Source organism: Capricornis sumatraensis, chromosome 10, assembly GCF_032405125.1.
Source record: "Capricornis sumatraensis isolate serow.1 chromosome 10, serow.2, whole genome shotgun sequence".
In the NCBI taxonomy this organism is placed as follows: Eukaryota; Metazoa; Chordata; class Mammalia; order Artiodactyla; family Bovidae; genus Capricornis; species Capricornis sumatraensis.
In genome coordinates, this window is record NC_091078.1 from 20,410,804 (window position 1) to 20,427,414 (window position 16,611).

The following is a 16,611-nucleotide window of genomic DNA, read 5'->3' on the forward strand; positions in this document are numbered from 1 at the left end:
GAGTCTTGAATCACTGGAAATGTTCATGTTCCAGTGATAAATGAATGACTTGACTGTGTGTGAGTTGGCTTAGTGAGAACTCAGCCCTGAAATCAGTCTCATCATCCCTGGGCAAAATGCTATGTTACAATTTCTGGATATGCAAACCAGAAGCCCCATGTGTGCCTTTGAGCGTGTGAATAAACATTGATGAATGAGCACACATCTTTGATAGTTTTTGCCAGAATATGACATAAGGAGGAAAATAAGGACCATGTGTTGTTGAATTATAAAGCTACATTCTTAAGTTTTATATGATCACCTTATACGCTAAGATTATCTTCTTCCAACATATACATTTGTGGGGTTTTCTTTTGTGATTGTTGTTTTTAAAGCTGGTATCCCTTTGCGGATACTCTTACCACTCACTCTGAATTTTTCCCTCCTGATGGTCTGTTCCATTCAGATGTCTGGGATTCCTTGCCTGGGACTATGTAAGACTATCATAGGACTTCCCAGTGGTCTAGTAGTTAGAATTCTGAGCTTCAACTGCACAGGGTAAAGGTTCAGTTTCCTGGTGAGAGAACTAAGATTTCACATGCCATGTAGTGTGGCCAAAAATGTTAAAACAAAAACAAAACACACAAAAACTATCACTATGCCTCCCCATCAACCCCGGGATTTCTTTGGAAGGAATGATGCTAAAGCTGAAACTCCAGTACTTTGGCCACCTCATGCGAAGAGTTGACTCATTGGAAAAGACTTTGATGCTGGGAGGGATTGGGGGCAGGAGGAGAAGAGGATGACAGAGGATGAGATGCCTGGATGGCATCACTGACTTGATGGACGAGAGTCTGAGTGAACTCCGGGAGTTGGCGATGGACAGAGAGGCCTGGCATGCTGCGATTCATGGGGTCGCAAAGAGTTGGACACGACTGAGCGACTGAACTGAACTAAACTGATACCTCCCCCTCCCCCCAATAACCATCAAGATCACTATATGATGTCACTAGAATTTGCAGCATGTTGCTGCTACAAGTCATGGAAAGTTACTTTGTAACTAGACTTAAGAAAAGTTTATCACTTTACCAATGATTTAACCAACTGAAACAAAGTTGTAGATAAGTGTGCAGAGACAAAGCTTTAGTAACCTTGTTATCTTTCATTTCTAGTGGCTTAATGAGTTTTTAAGATAAACAAGGTAACTCAATTGTATCTAATTTGGTACCTTTGAACCCTCACTAGTGTAGGTAACAATTTACAAATGAAGTAAATAATTTTCAAAGGTATCAAGTAAATTTCCCTAGGGGGTGTTTTGCTCTATCTTGGAAATTTTTTTGGTTTGTTTTTCTCCCTCAAAGTATATACCACAATTTGTAATTTATTAATTTGTCTTTTTTTTTTTTGCCCTCAATCTCATTGAGGGCAGAGATCACTTTGGACTTATACACCATTGCAGCCCAGCATTTAGTACGGGCTAAAAAAATATTGACTGAATGTTGATAATACTGTTTTTCAAGAAAGAAGACTCATTGAGCATTAACTGTGTGCCAGGAAATGATGGTACTAAAATATTTTGAATATCACTGTCATGTAAATCAAGATCACATATGAAACGTGATACATTTATGATTTGATTCTCCTTTCAAAACGTTTCAAAAAGACTAATCAGTATAGCTACATGCCATTATCTTGTCCTTCTCTTAGTGAGACATGTCTTATTTCCCCTCATTCCATACCTCCCTGCCCCCTCAACCACTTCTTCTTTTATCAGCATCATCAAGGAAGGAAGGAAGCATTGAAGAGCAGGGCTACGAGCACAGAAGCTAGCAGGAAGATCACTAAGTTTTCTGTTTTCTTTATTTTCTAAATCATTTGTAGACAAGTTCCTGGTTTAATATCCCCTGATATTTCTTTGTATTTGTTCAAAATATAATACTTTGATGATATTTTATAACCAAATAGCTAGAAAATGTTTCTTACCAGTCAAGAAATTACAGAATGTATAAATGCAGTTCACCCTCAGGGATACCCACACTTTTTATGCTGACATGATTTTAGGTTTTCAGATAAGTTGCAAAAATAGTATAGAGTTCTTATATAAACTTTACCCAACCCTGTCAGTGTTACTTTCTTACATAATCATGGTTCTGTTTTGACCCTACAATACTGTCCCTGTGGTCATTTAGTGATGCTGAATATATTTTATTTGTCCCTTCAGGTCCCCACTCCATCTTCTACATCCTCTTATAAGACACAGGAGGCTGACCAAGATATATCTCATTAGTAGGCTCCCTTTCTCTTTTTGGGTTCTGGTTGGGATAAACCAATGAAAGCAGCAAGAAACTGGAGGGCAGAGTATATGTTTCCATACCCATCTCCCCATGACTTTGTTGCTGAAGAAAGATCCTATTACCATAGGCCACACAATAGAATAGTCCTGTTCTATTTAGCGACAGCTATTCTACCTGACTTTCTGCTCCCAAGCCCTTATCCCTTCTGGCCTAGGAGTGGCAATTTGTCTGCTGTCCTTAGCCCTAGGATGCTTTGTCATCCCTAGATTTTTCTGAATCCTACCCTCACCCTTTAAAAAAAAAATCCCTTTCTTAAATTCTCCCCAATATTTTCAACTAACTGCGCAATCTGATTTTCTCCAGAGACAATGACTGACAACCTAACCAAAGTGATGTTACCTTGAATTGACTTTCTCTAAGGGTATATATCCTTCTACCCCAAAACATAAAGCAATGGCTATTTACATACAGGTTTCTGCCAAGAAGAGTTCCAAACCAAGCCACTCATAAGTACACATTTATGAAACACGGCCTGAAATCATCTCATACATTTACCTTTCTCAAGAATCAAGCGAACAATTAAAGCACAGCTAATAAGCTGTCATCTATAAAAATAACTCCAATGAGTTAAGGCAGAAATGTGGCCCTCTAACACCAGTGGGGAAGGAGTTTGTGCTGAGCACCCCAACCTCAACCCCCAGTCAATTGATACCCATTCTGGCCACAAGAGTACTTTGAACAGACACTGTGCGTTCAGCTAGAGGAAAATGCTCTCTTTAGTCAGGAATGTGAGATCACTTTTATAATTCTAAATATTGAATTATAACAGCATGAATACAGATTACCAATTTAAATAGATTATTTAAAGATGAAAGGTGGGAGACTCAACAGGCAATTTTAACCCATAACTGGATTCAGGATTTAGTTAGCAGGTTCACAGTAGGATGAGACAAGCTTCCCAGTTTCCTTAGTCAGACTCTTCATTTATCCAACTACTTCCTAATAGATTATGAAGATGAAAATCAGTCAGGATACTTACAGGTAGCAGCTACCCTGACCAAGAGCAAGGGACTGAAGAGATGTGAAGACTTTAGAGGCTAGAGTCCAAGGAAAGAAGAGCAGCACTCAGGCATAAGGCCAAAAGCAAAACTGTAACCTGAAGATTCCCATCACTGATCCCTGAGTAGCAGCTGACTGTAATGGTAAGTCCTCACCCATAAAATCCTAAATGGAAAGTTTTGCTTTTCCTCCACCCTCCCTCCTGAAATGCAGATTTCGTTTCCTTAACATCTCCTTTAGGGTTACATAATATTCTCTGCTTGAACTTGTCCCTTCCAGGGGCTGCTTCCAGCTGCGCTAGGAGGTCAAGGCAGGCTGGAGGCCTCAGTTGGACGGGACGGAGCGGCAGCATCCAGGGAACAACATGCCAACTGCCAAGCAACTAGCTGACACTGAAGGCTGCAAGACCTTCACCTCCACGATGGTCCTCAGTGTGCACGGGGGCTACTTCTGCAGGGTCCGAGCCTACCACTATTGCTAGCAGCACAGCCCCCAGCGCCAGGCTGCAGAAGAACAGAAGACCTCGGGAGCCCTGTTGAATGGGCAGGCTTTTTTCCTTGAGCAGAGAGTCCCAAGGCCTGCTGTGGAAAGACTGCACCTGCAATCATTTCTGAGTCCAGCGGACCAGGGCCTTAACAGCTTTCGAACTCTGCTGGGGAAAAGCGCCCATGTTTTCTCTGGTACATCCAGTTTGGAGAGGCTATCAAATCAAAACAGGAATGGGAGGGTGAGGCACACTTATAGACATTAAATAATTTGCCATTACAAAAAAAAAAAAAAAATTCTACACTTGCTCAACTGTATTTTACACATACCAAGCTGAAATCTGAAAGTATCTTAGCATTTCTTCTGTGGTGCAAAGAAACAAAGCTTTCTTTGGAAAAGAACAAAAAAGTATGCCCAACAGAAAATTAAAGAAAACATTTTAAAATGGCAGCATCAGAAAATCATTAATTTTTTCTTTTTAGAGCATTTCCTTAATCTTGTACAACTGATAACTACAGAGGAAGTGAGCAACAATTTGGTTCTGCTTGTTGTGGCACATGAATATCAGCCACACACAGCACTTATTTCTTTTTAAAAGTCAGAGTTCATTGCCATGATTCAAAAAAGCAATACACAGTATATTTACTTCTGAAATTTATTTCAGGTAACAGGACGCCCACAGACTAACAAAATAAACAGAATTCAAGAATATTCCCAAGGCCCAACCCTACCTCATGGCAAAGGGAGGTAATGACTTAGCTACCAGGGTTAGACCGTATTAGTCTGTCCATGCGGTTCCCTTCCTTTTCTTCTATGCCCTCTTCCCACCCACCCTCAACCTGCCCCTCTACCTGCCTCCCCACCTCACCCCCACCCCCACCCCCAATACACACAAATCTGCGAGTCCTTTATAAGAGCAAGACTAAAACTATTTCTCACTTGAAGATTTTAAGACAAAATACCTGAGATGGATACACCCAATTCAGTACATGTGAAAAGAAAATAAGATATACATTCAGGGGTTTTAATGATATTCTTCTATAATTTGGGGAGGAGAAAAAATTAACAGGAGGCAGGTGGATCAGTATGCAGAAGAAAAACAGAGAAGGGTTTAATTTACCTTGAAAATAACCAGTATTCTATTTGTCTAAGCCCAGTGAGAATTTGTGCCAAGCAATTTCATTCATTTCACAGTGCCTAGCAGACAACGGACTGTGTGGTAAATATTAAATAAATACTTGTGGGTTGATGAAAAATGTACATGGCAATGCTGTGTACACACAGGAAGCAGAAACTTGAAGTGGTCAGACAAATTAGAAAGCAATGCAAGGTTTCGTTCTGCATGTCAATAGCATTTTCAAGATACACAACGGAGGAAACAGATGAGAAAAAAAAAAAAAGGTGCTACATCCATAGTTCAAACATGTTCTTCCTCTTTGAGTGCCAACACTTTATTTGCAAAAGAAAAACTAAGATTAGGATAAGATATTTTTAATTATATATACACAATATAATTTTAAAGATCAGTCATTTTATTGCTTAATATGTCTTTTTTAATTAAAAAGGTTGCCTGCTCAAGATACTTACATTCCGAATAGCCACATACTACCTGAAACCTTTAACACATAAGCACCTATTTACTAGACTAAAGCTAGCCTTGAACTTTTAGTCATGTATATGATTTTAAATTAACCCTGCTAAATACCAGACAAAGCTCATAACACAGACTGCTAGCTTATAACTGAATTAGGTAACTACTAAATACTCATTAGGCAAATTACAGAAAATAAAGGAAACATACTGATTCCTACAGCTTCATGAATGCCAAAATTAATGATGATATAATGAGAATTTGGGATTAAGCAATTGTAATTTGGCTGTAAAATCTCAATGGCTTACACATTTTAAATTGAAATAAAACCTCCAAGCATCTTTTCCTTTAGAAAAATCACACATTTAAAATAGTGTCTAATGGAAGGACTATTAAAACTACAATGGATCATAGCTGTCAACTTTAAACAGTGTCTTTCTCCTTAAGAGCTTAAGTTTACACACTGGTGCAACACCACAAATGCAGATGCTACAAAGAGAGCCACAAAAAAAGCCACAAATTTTATTCACAACACTTTGCATATAAAGTTTTCCTTCTGCAGACTTGTGTGGAGTTGAAAATAAAGGATGCTAATATGCATATTATGTAGTATATAAAAAGAGAGAAAGAAAGAGAGAGATAGAACACTTTAGTTGAGTGAAAATTCATTTATCTACTGAAAATCTGGGAGAACTCATATCCACTGTACTCCAAATTTACCCCTCAGTGACAGAAAAATACTATATGAAATGGAAAAAAATTAAATATGATTTAATCAATAGCTGATTACCTTTAAAACTTTGGGCTTCTTTTCCCTCTGGGGCCTCTTGTTTTCCTTTACAACCTAAAAAAAATCAAATTGCAAAATGAGCCTCCGTTTAAGAGAAAAAAAAATTAGCTCCCACACCACCCCCCCCAAATTTTTTTTGGCTATTTCTCTATAAAACTACTTATCCCATCTAAAATCATCAACATGTTTGCTAGGCAGAACCTAAAGAGCTTATGTAAAATGTATACTTAAAAAGTCACTGAAAAAAAAGCCTTGCATAAAGATGAAGTAGGGAAATACCCTTTTTTCCCCTTAAAGTCTGTCTTAATTAGCCTCTGCATTCTTCACAGCGAAGCCCACGAGGTAGCCATCTTGCTTGCTTCTGCAGAGGAAGCCTCTACAGGGGAACAGTTCTGCAAACTGCTTTTTGGTATTATTATCATGGTGTTTAAAGGCAGCCCTGGCCTGCCAGCACTGTAGACGTGCTGGGCATGCCTTTTGCAAAAACAGCCCCACAAAGAGTGCAGCCAATGGCAATGCAGAGCTTAGCAACTCCAAAGTGATCTTCTCTGCCTAGCCTTCCTAGACAAAGGATCTCCTGTGCGGCTCCGCTCTCACCACAGGACACAGGCAGCCACAAGCTGCGACATGGAGTTCGCTGCAGAGGATCTGGTCGCGCCGAAATCACAGGAGGCTTCAGCAAAAACAATGCACACAAATCCCCAGGTCTCCACCATCGGATCGATGGCGGAGTTTCCCTGATTAGTAACCTCTTGGCGGCTCCGAGGGCAGGTCTGCGCGGGGGGGTTGGGGTGCGGGGGGTGCATGGCCCTGCCTCCAACATACAGGAGATATAACTGAGCTGAGGGGGGCATTTGGGCTTGCTGAAACTCTGGAAGGTATTGTGCATTTTTACTTTATAAGGCAAGGCTAAATATTGGCGATATTTAAGGCAGGGAGGTTATGTGAGGACACTGTAGGCTCAGCTGTTGGGCTGCGTGTCTCATTCCTCGGGAACCACACCTCTCTGCAGCCGGCGCTTTGCCCAGAAACACAGCAATTTGATTTCTGTCAATAAATGTCCAATGACAAAGGCAGATTAAAAAATAATAATAAAGCCGCTTAAAAGGAAAAGGACAGGATGAGGACAAGGAAAGGGGAGGAGTTTTCAGAATACACTTGCCACTCTGAGTGGCTGGCGATTGCAAAAAAGCTTTCTCTCTCTTGCTCTGGATGTTTCTGATGACCTTCATTTCCCCCAAGAAATTAGTCGCTTCCAGAAAGTGGACTCATACTTCTGGGACATAAGAAGCACCTTTGGCTCCTCTACCTTCCAAGATCTTCAACTGTCACCGAGGATCTCTCCGCAAAGCTGCCAAGCAGGTCACCACGTGGAGCCTGTCTGTGCACGGGCTGATGATCAGACACGGCCACTTGGTTCCCAGGGACTGGGAGCTGAGCCAGAGGTGGAACAAGCAGCCACCCACACTCAGCACACCTGGACTACCCCCCGCCCCATGCCGAGCGGGTGGCAGGCACTGGGAGAGCAAGGCACCACAGCTGGAACTTGCCAGACTCTGGGAATGACAGAGCCAGAGGAGTCTAGCCCCTCCCTTCAGCCCCCTGGATAAGTAATAATGGCAATAGACAAAGAACCAGGACAGCTGTTTGAGCTGGCAGGTCTCAAGGTCACTGCCAAAATTCGGTGCAGAGGCCAGTCACAGTGCCATCACAGCCACCTTGACAGCTGCACAGATCTTGGGAAGACAGCTTCAGCTCCATCCTCACAGGGCCAAAGTCTCAGCAGCACAGTTGGGGGATTGGCAGGAGGGCCTCTCTGGCTGCTCAGCCAAAGATGGGTTTTCCACTTGCAGTTGGATTCAGAACAGATTCCCACAACCAGAAATCAGGAACAGAGTGAGGGCCGGAAAGCCTGTATTTCATCACCCTGGATTCCTAGCCTTTCGGTTTGCCACAAAAGCACGCTTTTCTAGTTGGAATGGGAAATCCAACATGCATTGTTTTCCCGCTTTAAACTACCTCTCCCCTACCCATTCACCCTCAAAAATTTTAACAAATGTAAGAAGCAAGCAAAACCAGTGGATTGTAACCTAACCACGTTCACCACGGCAACTTCAAGCGCACTGAGCCCACACTAAAAAGCTCTCTGTGGGGAATGAAGCAAACATGAAATGGGTCAAAAACAGGACCAAATATAACAGGATTTGAAAATGGGTGCAAAACCTTTCAGCCCTATGTTTCTTTCTCTTTGGAGGCTTGTGTGGGTGTGGTAAAATATAGAAAACAAAAAATTTTACATTTTTACCATTTTAAAGTGTATAATTTAGTAGCATTCATATTCATAATATATTCATTGTATATTCATAATATTATGCAAGTATCACCACTTTCCATTTCCAGAACTTTTTTATCATCCCAAGCAGAAACTCTGTACACATGAAGTTACTTCCTACTCCCTAACTTCTGTTAACTTCCTGTTCTACTTTGTCTCTATACATCTGCCTGCTCTAGGTACCTCATATAAGTAGTATCAAGCAATATTTGTTCTGTTGTAACACTGGGTATGCAAGTATCTGTTTGAGTCCCTGCTCTCAATTCTTTCAAGTATATATACCTAGGAGTAGAAATAGTGGATCATATGAAAATTTTGATTAATTTTTGGGTGAGGAAACAACAAACTATTTTCTGCAGCCAAGCCACCTTTTTTTTTTTTTGCCATGTTAAATTCCCATCAACAATACATGCAAGGATAGCCCAACATTTATTTCTTAAAGTGTTTTCCATTTCAATTAAAGATTATGTCTCTCCCCTTGAATACCTGAATAAAAATTTTTAAAAGCATGAACATTTTTTCAGGTTGATTGCTCACTGTTTAGTAAAGTGATCATGATATATTAAGATATATATATATATATATATATATATATATTTTTTTTTTTTTTCCCCTCATCATATGGCTTATGGGATCTTAGTTCCCTGACCAGGGATTGAACCTGGGCAGTGAAAACACAGAGTCCTAACCGCTGTATTACCAGAGAATTTCCATAATTATATATTTTAAATAATTTTATTACCTGTGTGATCCATAATGTATGCCTCAATAAAATAAAATCAGGATCAGGGTGTTAGGTCTACTAAATATCCGCACTGGTGAGAAGTTCATTTTTTTTTAAAGCCCCATGGGCAGGCATTTTCACTGCCTGGGATACTCATGAAACTGCATAATACTGCACTTGGTAACCTAAGCAAAACAAACATCGAAGGTCTATGTGCAGTGTTCTGTAAAATGAATTAATAAATAAAGCCAAAGTTCATCCCAGCTAATGACAGTTAATGGAAGTGATCATAGCTAACATTAACTCCAAATATCCAACCAATACTACACCATGAAAATTTGTAGTTGTTTGAATACAGAATACATTGGTAGCCTCTATTGGTTGTGACCATCTGTTCTAAATCCTACACTTAGCGATTTATCCATCTCAGCTCAAGGCTTAGGTGATAGTGAGCTTTGATGGAGAAAATAATCAGAAATTACTAGCAGAGAGAGTGGAGGTCAAGGAAGCCATTTCCACTCTCTTATTATTCAGAGCAAAACACATACAACTAGATCTTATTGAATGATAAATTAAGAAACTAAGAAACATGATGTTGTAGCCCTACTTACTCAAAACTGATTTTTGTTACTTAAGTCTATTTGTTTATTCCAACCTAACCCTAGTCACAAGGAACTCATTGCATGAGGTGATATTTAATCTTGTAATTAACTCAAGTGTACTAGATTCTTTCAAATGTTACAAAATAGTTCTATCTCTTTTCTCTTAAAAAATCACATAATTGGGACTTCCCTTGTGGTCCAGTGGATAAAACTCTGTGTTCTCAATGCCGGGTGCCTGGATTCCATCTCTGCTCTGGGAACTAGATCCTGTATGCTGCAACTAAGACCCAGAACAGCCAAATGATAAATATTTAAACCCCTCTCCCCCACACCCCCAAAATCACATGATTACAAAGATTAAAAAAGAATATCAGGGACTTGCATGGTGGTCCAGTGGTTGAGAATCTGCCTAGCAATGCAGGGGACACAGGTTCCCACATGCCAGGGGGGAACTAAGCCTGAGCACCACAAATAAAGAGGCCACATGTGTGTCAATGAAGAAAGACCACATGCACAGCAACTAAGACTCAACACAGCCAAATAAATAAATAAACAAAATCAGAGAAAATTTAGGTCATAGATAAATCTAAGAGGTGAGACCCAGAGAAGTGAAATTACTTAACTCAGGTTACATAGCAAGTTAGAACTTGAGCCTGAATCTAACCATCTTGCACAGCTCTCTCTATAACTTCTCATTTTCAGCACTCAACAATAGACATTTATAAATATCTCAAAATAACCTTAAAGGAACTGTCTTCAAAACCATACCCTTCAGTATAAGAATACTGAACTAAAAAAAAAAGAATACTGAATCATTGTGTTGTACACCTGAAACTAATACTGTAAATAAATGATTTTTAAAAATCAATTATATTTTTAAAAAAAAGAACACTCACATGCATCATTTCTAGCATTGAACAGCAGCTCAAGAAGGTTAGTATTTCAGGGGCTTCCCTGGTGAGCTCAGTGGTAAAGAATCCTTCTCCCAATGCAGGAGACACAGGTTCATTCCCTAGTCCGGGAGGACCCACGTGCCATGGAGCAACTAAGCCCATGTGCCACAACTACTGAGCTTGTGCTCCAGAGCCCAGGAGCTGTAAGCACTGCAGCCCCTGTGCCTTAAAGCTCCTGTTCCACAACAGGAGCAGCCACTTCAATGAGAAGCCTGTGCACGGCAAGTAGAGCAAAGGCCACGCAGCAATGAAGACCCAGCGCAGCCAAACAAATACATAATTTTTTAAAATGTTAATTCATATTTTAAATTAACATTACATCAGATGTACTTTTTAAAAATGTATTTTTTGCCCTCAGAGGTAAATCTATGAATAATTTCAAAATCCTACTTCTATTTCTAAACATAAGCAATTCTGCACCCACAAGAAACTAGACATACAAATGCTGACAAGGAGGAGTCTTCTAAATTCATCACTATGCCTCAATATTGACACCTCTGCAGCATAAAATCCTTCTAATATAAGCTATTGTCTCATCTCCGATGAAATCATTTTATATTTCTTTTCTTATGTACTGTTGGAGACTCATGGCTTTTGCAGCGAAACCTTGCGAAGATATTCCAAGTACCATCTTTTGTAAATTTTCAATCAACAAGAATAAAAAAAGAGCAGCTCATACTTTAACAGTTCTAACGGAGATCTTAAAATCAGTTTGATTTTATTTCATGTGTGATACAAGAACCTGAACAGCTAACACTGGAGACCTTCCTGGATTATTGAGATCTATTATGGGTACAGTCTTTCCCTGTGCTTTCCTCCCCCAGTTCCTTCTCTGAGGCTTATCTACAGTAGCCCTTTTCTTCTCTAAGAGGCCAGGTCTGCCTAGTATCGAACCCCATTCTCTCCAGCAGTCCTGTTTAGTGCTGGTAAAAATAACTGCTCTTCAATAGCTAGAACTAAGGAACAAGGGAACAAAAAATGATCTTCTGCAGTTGCCAAGCAAGGGCAGTTGACAGTAAGGTGAACCATGTTGCCCAAGACTAAATGGGGCTGAAATATCACCTTGCCCCAATTTCTTCTCAACAGCTCTTCATACTAACTTAAAACTGACAGTCGTACTCCCTCTATCACAGTCTAGATCCATAATTTAAACAGAGAAATCCAGTAACATCACCTATGTTCTTTTTTTGTCAAAATCAAATCACAAAGGATGCTGTGATTTAGAAAAAAATTTCCCCCTGTGTGAATGACATGTTGAAGTTTCCTTCTTCTTATTGCTAGTCTGTCCTGTATTTTATAATGAATATTATTTATTTATTTGTTTGTATGCAGTGTATCTGTAGGCTAGGCAGTATATGAATAGAGTAATGCTTTCCATTCACTTATCCCTCCTAGCCTGTGTTTCAATGTCCCAAATTCTAATTAACAGAACAGGGAAGCTGCCCTGAACTGAACTCAACACTCTGGAAATCTTTCTTTGTTTCTTTGTTTTTAAAGGAAGTTCTGTACCTTTAGGCTCCTTTTCTACATCATGCAAGAAAGCTGACAGTTGACTCTAGAGAACATTGTACCCTCAGTTTTTGATCTAACAACAAAATCTTAAAAATATTTTGTTTCACTGAGAAGCTCAAAGCATTTATGCACATACAATTTGTTTTTTAAAAAAACAAATAGTTTTTTAAAAAGTCAGACCTAGGTGTCTCCTAAGTTTAGGAAAATCAAGCTCATTTGTTAATTCATGTTTTTACAATGAAATTCCCCAATTTAATAACCAAAAATCCTTAGAAGACTAGGGTTGTTTTTAAAACAACTGTTGGGCACTCTCAATATGTAGACATGTTCTGGGCTTGCCCTCCAGCCCCTCAGAATGTACCATCTCAGGAGAGACATAAATAGATAATTATAAGATAGTATAGAATGGAGATGAGCCCAGAAAGCTATACAAGACTAGAGAAGTCTCCCCAGAGGAAGTGACATTTATTTCCACTGAGACCAAAGGATAGGTAAGAAGTTGGTTAAACAGAGAAGGAGAGAAGAAAGGTGCATGCCCCAGATGAAGGTAACAACATGTTCAAGGACACTGGGAGCACTGTGGCTATTGACAGTCACACTATGGGGAGAAATGTATGTAAATAGATACACTACTACTTGGGCATTGTAGTTATTTTTCAGTCGCTCGATCGTGTCTGACTCTCCTGTACAATGTTACGAACCCCCGTCCACAATTCTTTAGGCACTCTGTTTATCAGATCTAAATCCCTTGAATCTATTTGTCACTTCTACTGTATAACCATAAGGGATTTGATTTAGGTCATATCTGAATGGCCTAGTGGTTTTCCCTACATTCTTCAATGTAAGTCTAAATTTTGCAATAAGGAGTTCCTGGTCTGAGCCCCCTAGTCTTGATTTTGCTGACTGTCTAGAGCTTCTCCATCTTTGGCTGGTCATTAAGCATGCATAGGAAGAGATGTAATCAACCTTTAATTCTATACCATTCAGGTTCGAAATATTTCTATTTCAACCTTCAACTTTCCGTTATTGGTCCCTTCAAAACCCAACAAGGATACTCCTGTTAAGTTTTTCATCACAAATATCAGCTACCTTTTCAGGAGAATTAAGGGCTTCCCAGGTGGCTCAGTGATAAAGAATACCCCTGTCAATTCAAGAGACACGGGTTCAAGTCCTAGGTGGGGAAGATCCCTGCAGGAGGAAACAGCACCCACTCCTGTATTTGCCTGGAAAATTCTGTGGACAGAGGACCCTAATGGGCTACAATTCAAGGGGTTACAAAGAGGTGGATACAACTGAGTGACTGAGCATGCACAAGGAGAAATTACTGGTTTATCCCAGATCTGAAACCCTTGTATTTTACCTGTTAAATATTCCCACGTATAACTAAGTCTCCTAATCAAAGAAAAGCAATATTTTGAAAATAAGTGTATGTAGGTTTTCGTTGAGATGAGGCCAGTTACTCCAGAAGGGTTAATGTCTTTAGTTTTTTAGCTAATTGACTAGAGTCCCACACAATATTTGGAGAAGAAAGATTTGTCTGCCTAAAAATGTCACTCTTTCATCTGGGTAACTGGTTGTACTAGACAGATTCTTCTGATGGTTGGAGAAAGGGAAGTCCTTCCTTTTTAGTTCATTCCAGAAATAGAACAGATAACACCAACTATATCAGAGGCACTGCTTAACACCTGTGGAATCTCTGACTCAATGAATAACTTTTCCATTGAACTTAACTCAGGTAGAGAGAAAACACAGAAAACTTGCCATGCAGCCCATAATATCTATAATTATAGAATGCCCAAAATTAATCTTTTTCTGAAGTTTGTTTGACTTTCTTGATAGCCAAATACTGGGCACATCAGTTCTTGTTTAAAATAAATGATTCTCGAAATCCTTAATAGAGACATTTCTTCTAACTTGTGAATACCATTTCACTGTCTGAAGGGATCCTTTTGAGCTTTTGCAATGTAAAGCCCTTTAGGAATACCTTGTGGGATCAGGAGACATATTTGTCATAACAAGAAAACAAAAAGGTTATTTTTCACTACAGTGCACCTTAGATAACAGGTATGGAGCACAAACTTCTACTTGTGTTAACTGTGCAAGTTTAAATGAAAAACTTGCCTATGATTATCAGGAATGTTTTAACCTAACTGATTGTAATGGCATTTCCATAGATACTCTTAACAACTGGTTGAGAAAATGCAATTTCCTCCCAAATTTGTTTGATTTACCTAATTTCAAAATACTTATTCAAAAGGCACAGTAGCTCTTGTTGTTTAAAATAAATGGTCCTTGATGTTTTTACTAGATATTTATAAGCTATGAATTGATATTTTCCTTGCTCATAACAACAATTCTTTCATGCACATCACTTGAGAGTAAGTCAAACTGCATTCACTGATGCTGTGATTGTTTCTAACTTTATGAAATATATACCCATATTTTAATAGGGCTACTTTTGCTAATAATCATAATGAAGCCTTAGTGATTTGGTGCAGGGGATGACCAGTACACCTAACAATTCCCTAATTGTAGCTATGCATGTGATGAAAGAAATTACTTTAGATTTTTTTGAAACAGAAGTATTCTTTCCTCCAGGCCCCCTGTTTACCTTAAGATGTTATATTACACATAAAATATAATTTATTTTATATAACATAATAAAATATAATAATAAATAAAATATTTATAAAATATATTTTACACATATTGTTAAAATATGATATTATACAAGATCAGTATATTCCTGTTTGGTTGCTGTTTGGTTGCTCAGTTGTGTCCAACTCTTTGTGACCCCATGGACTGCAGCACACCTGACTCCCTTCACCATCTCCCAGAGTTTGCTCAAATGCATGTCCATTGAGTCGGTGATGCTATCTAACCATCTCATCCTCTGGTGGGATCCAGATCCCAATGATGCTTATTAACTGTGTGACTTTGAGCAACTTAGCCTCCCATAGACTTTGTCCCCATGAGGGACAAAGCTGACATTAGGGTTAAATGCTATAATGGCTATGAAAAATCTTGTGGTATGGCAGCTGACTTCCAGGTGTTCCACTGCAGCAACAGAGAACAATGTCTGTCATTAATTAAGAAAACAAGTACAAATAAACAAGGTATTGAGCAATAAAAACTCATTTAATATAAAAATGGAGGTATTCAAGCAAACGGTATTTCAGGACATTGGAACCTCTCCCAGATAAGTCTAATACTAACAAGATTTCTGATAGAGTTAGGGCATGCTAATTTCACCATAGAATATAACCTATCTTTACACTTATTAGTTTAAAAGAAAATGAGGGAGTCCCCTAGCAGGCAAGTGGTTGGGATTTGGTGCATTTTCACTGCCGTGGCCTGGGATCAATCCCTGCTCAGGACACTAAGATTCTGTGCTGGGGTGGTGGGGGGTGGGGAAGAGAATGTGAAACTCTCACTTCCAGTTGTAACAGAATTGGTAATTTGAAACAACTCCTTAAGACAAAGAAAAAATACACAAAATATAAAAACATTTGTACAGAGGCACAGGAGAGTGAAAAATTACCATGATAGTGTAGGATTAATTACCAGACCAGAATTTAGAAAGGAATGAGGTCCAGGAAGGGTAAAAATTTCTCCAGGAGAAACTAAAAATGGAAAAGAAAAAAAAAAGAGCTAGAAAGATGGTTAAAAAGACTGTAACCTTGAAATTAAAATACAGAAGCAGTGGGATTGGCAGACTCAGAGAGTTTAAATGTTTGATTCCTGTCAAAAAATTATATTTTTGTAAAATGAGCTTATAAAATTATTAAACTTTTTATTGAAGTATAGTCGACTTACAATGTTGTGCTAGTTTCTGGTACATATCAAAGTGATTCAGTTTTTTATATATATTTTTTCTTTCCCATTATAGGCTATTAGATGATATTGAATATAATTCCCTGTGCTCCTTGTTAAAATGATCCTATAAGATTCTTATACAACATCTCTTTCGAAGTTTCACAGGCCTAAGATAGCAGCAACAAATAGCATGGCTATCTTCAACCAGTCCACATTTTGGTCCCTCTTCTCTGAATCCTCCAGTTTCTTCACATTTTGATTGCTGCCCTTGCTCAAGGGCATGGTGGTTAAAATGAGCCCTTCAAATATGAGCCAAGGGCTCTAATCCAAGATCAACTGTGTAGTCTTAGACAAGTTACTTGGCCTGTCTAAGCCTTATTGTCTTATTTTATACACTGGGGGATGAGTGTACATGTCATAGGACTATTGTAAAGATGAAATGAGACAATGAGCATTTCAGTTCTTAACACAAT

At 39.0% G+C, this 16,611-nt stretch overlaps 1 protein-coding gene and 1 non-coding gene across 6 annotated transcripts in view; both read right to left on the minus strand.

Moving 5' to 3' along the window:
- The window catches only part of TET1 (tet methylcytosine dioxygenase 1), a 122,006-nt gene that overhangs the window by 80,879 nt on the left and 24,516 nt on the right, over window positions 1-16,611 (minus strand). For 4 of the 5 annotated variants that reach the window (XM_068982714.1, XM_068982713.1, XM_068982711.1 and 1 more), the window contains exon 2: window positions 6,200-6,253. The exons of the other annotated variant lie outside the window; for it this stretch is intronic. In XM_068982714.1, coding sequence (XP_068838815.1) covers window positions 6,200-6,253 — 54 coding nt within the window. The remainder of the gene's footprint in view (window positions 1-6,199; window positions 6,254-16,611) is intronic. 5 annotated transcript variants of the gene reach the window in all.
- Window positions 12,146-12,279, minus strand: LOC138088087 (small nucleolar RNA SNORA36 family). Its single transcript, XR_011145673.1, has one exon. It is a non-coding gene; the product is annotated as a small nucleolar RNA SNORA36 family (small nucleolar RNA).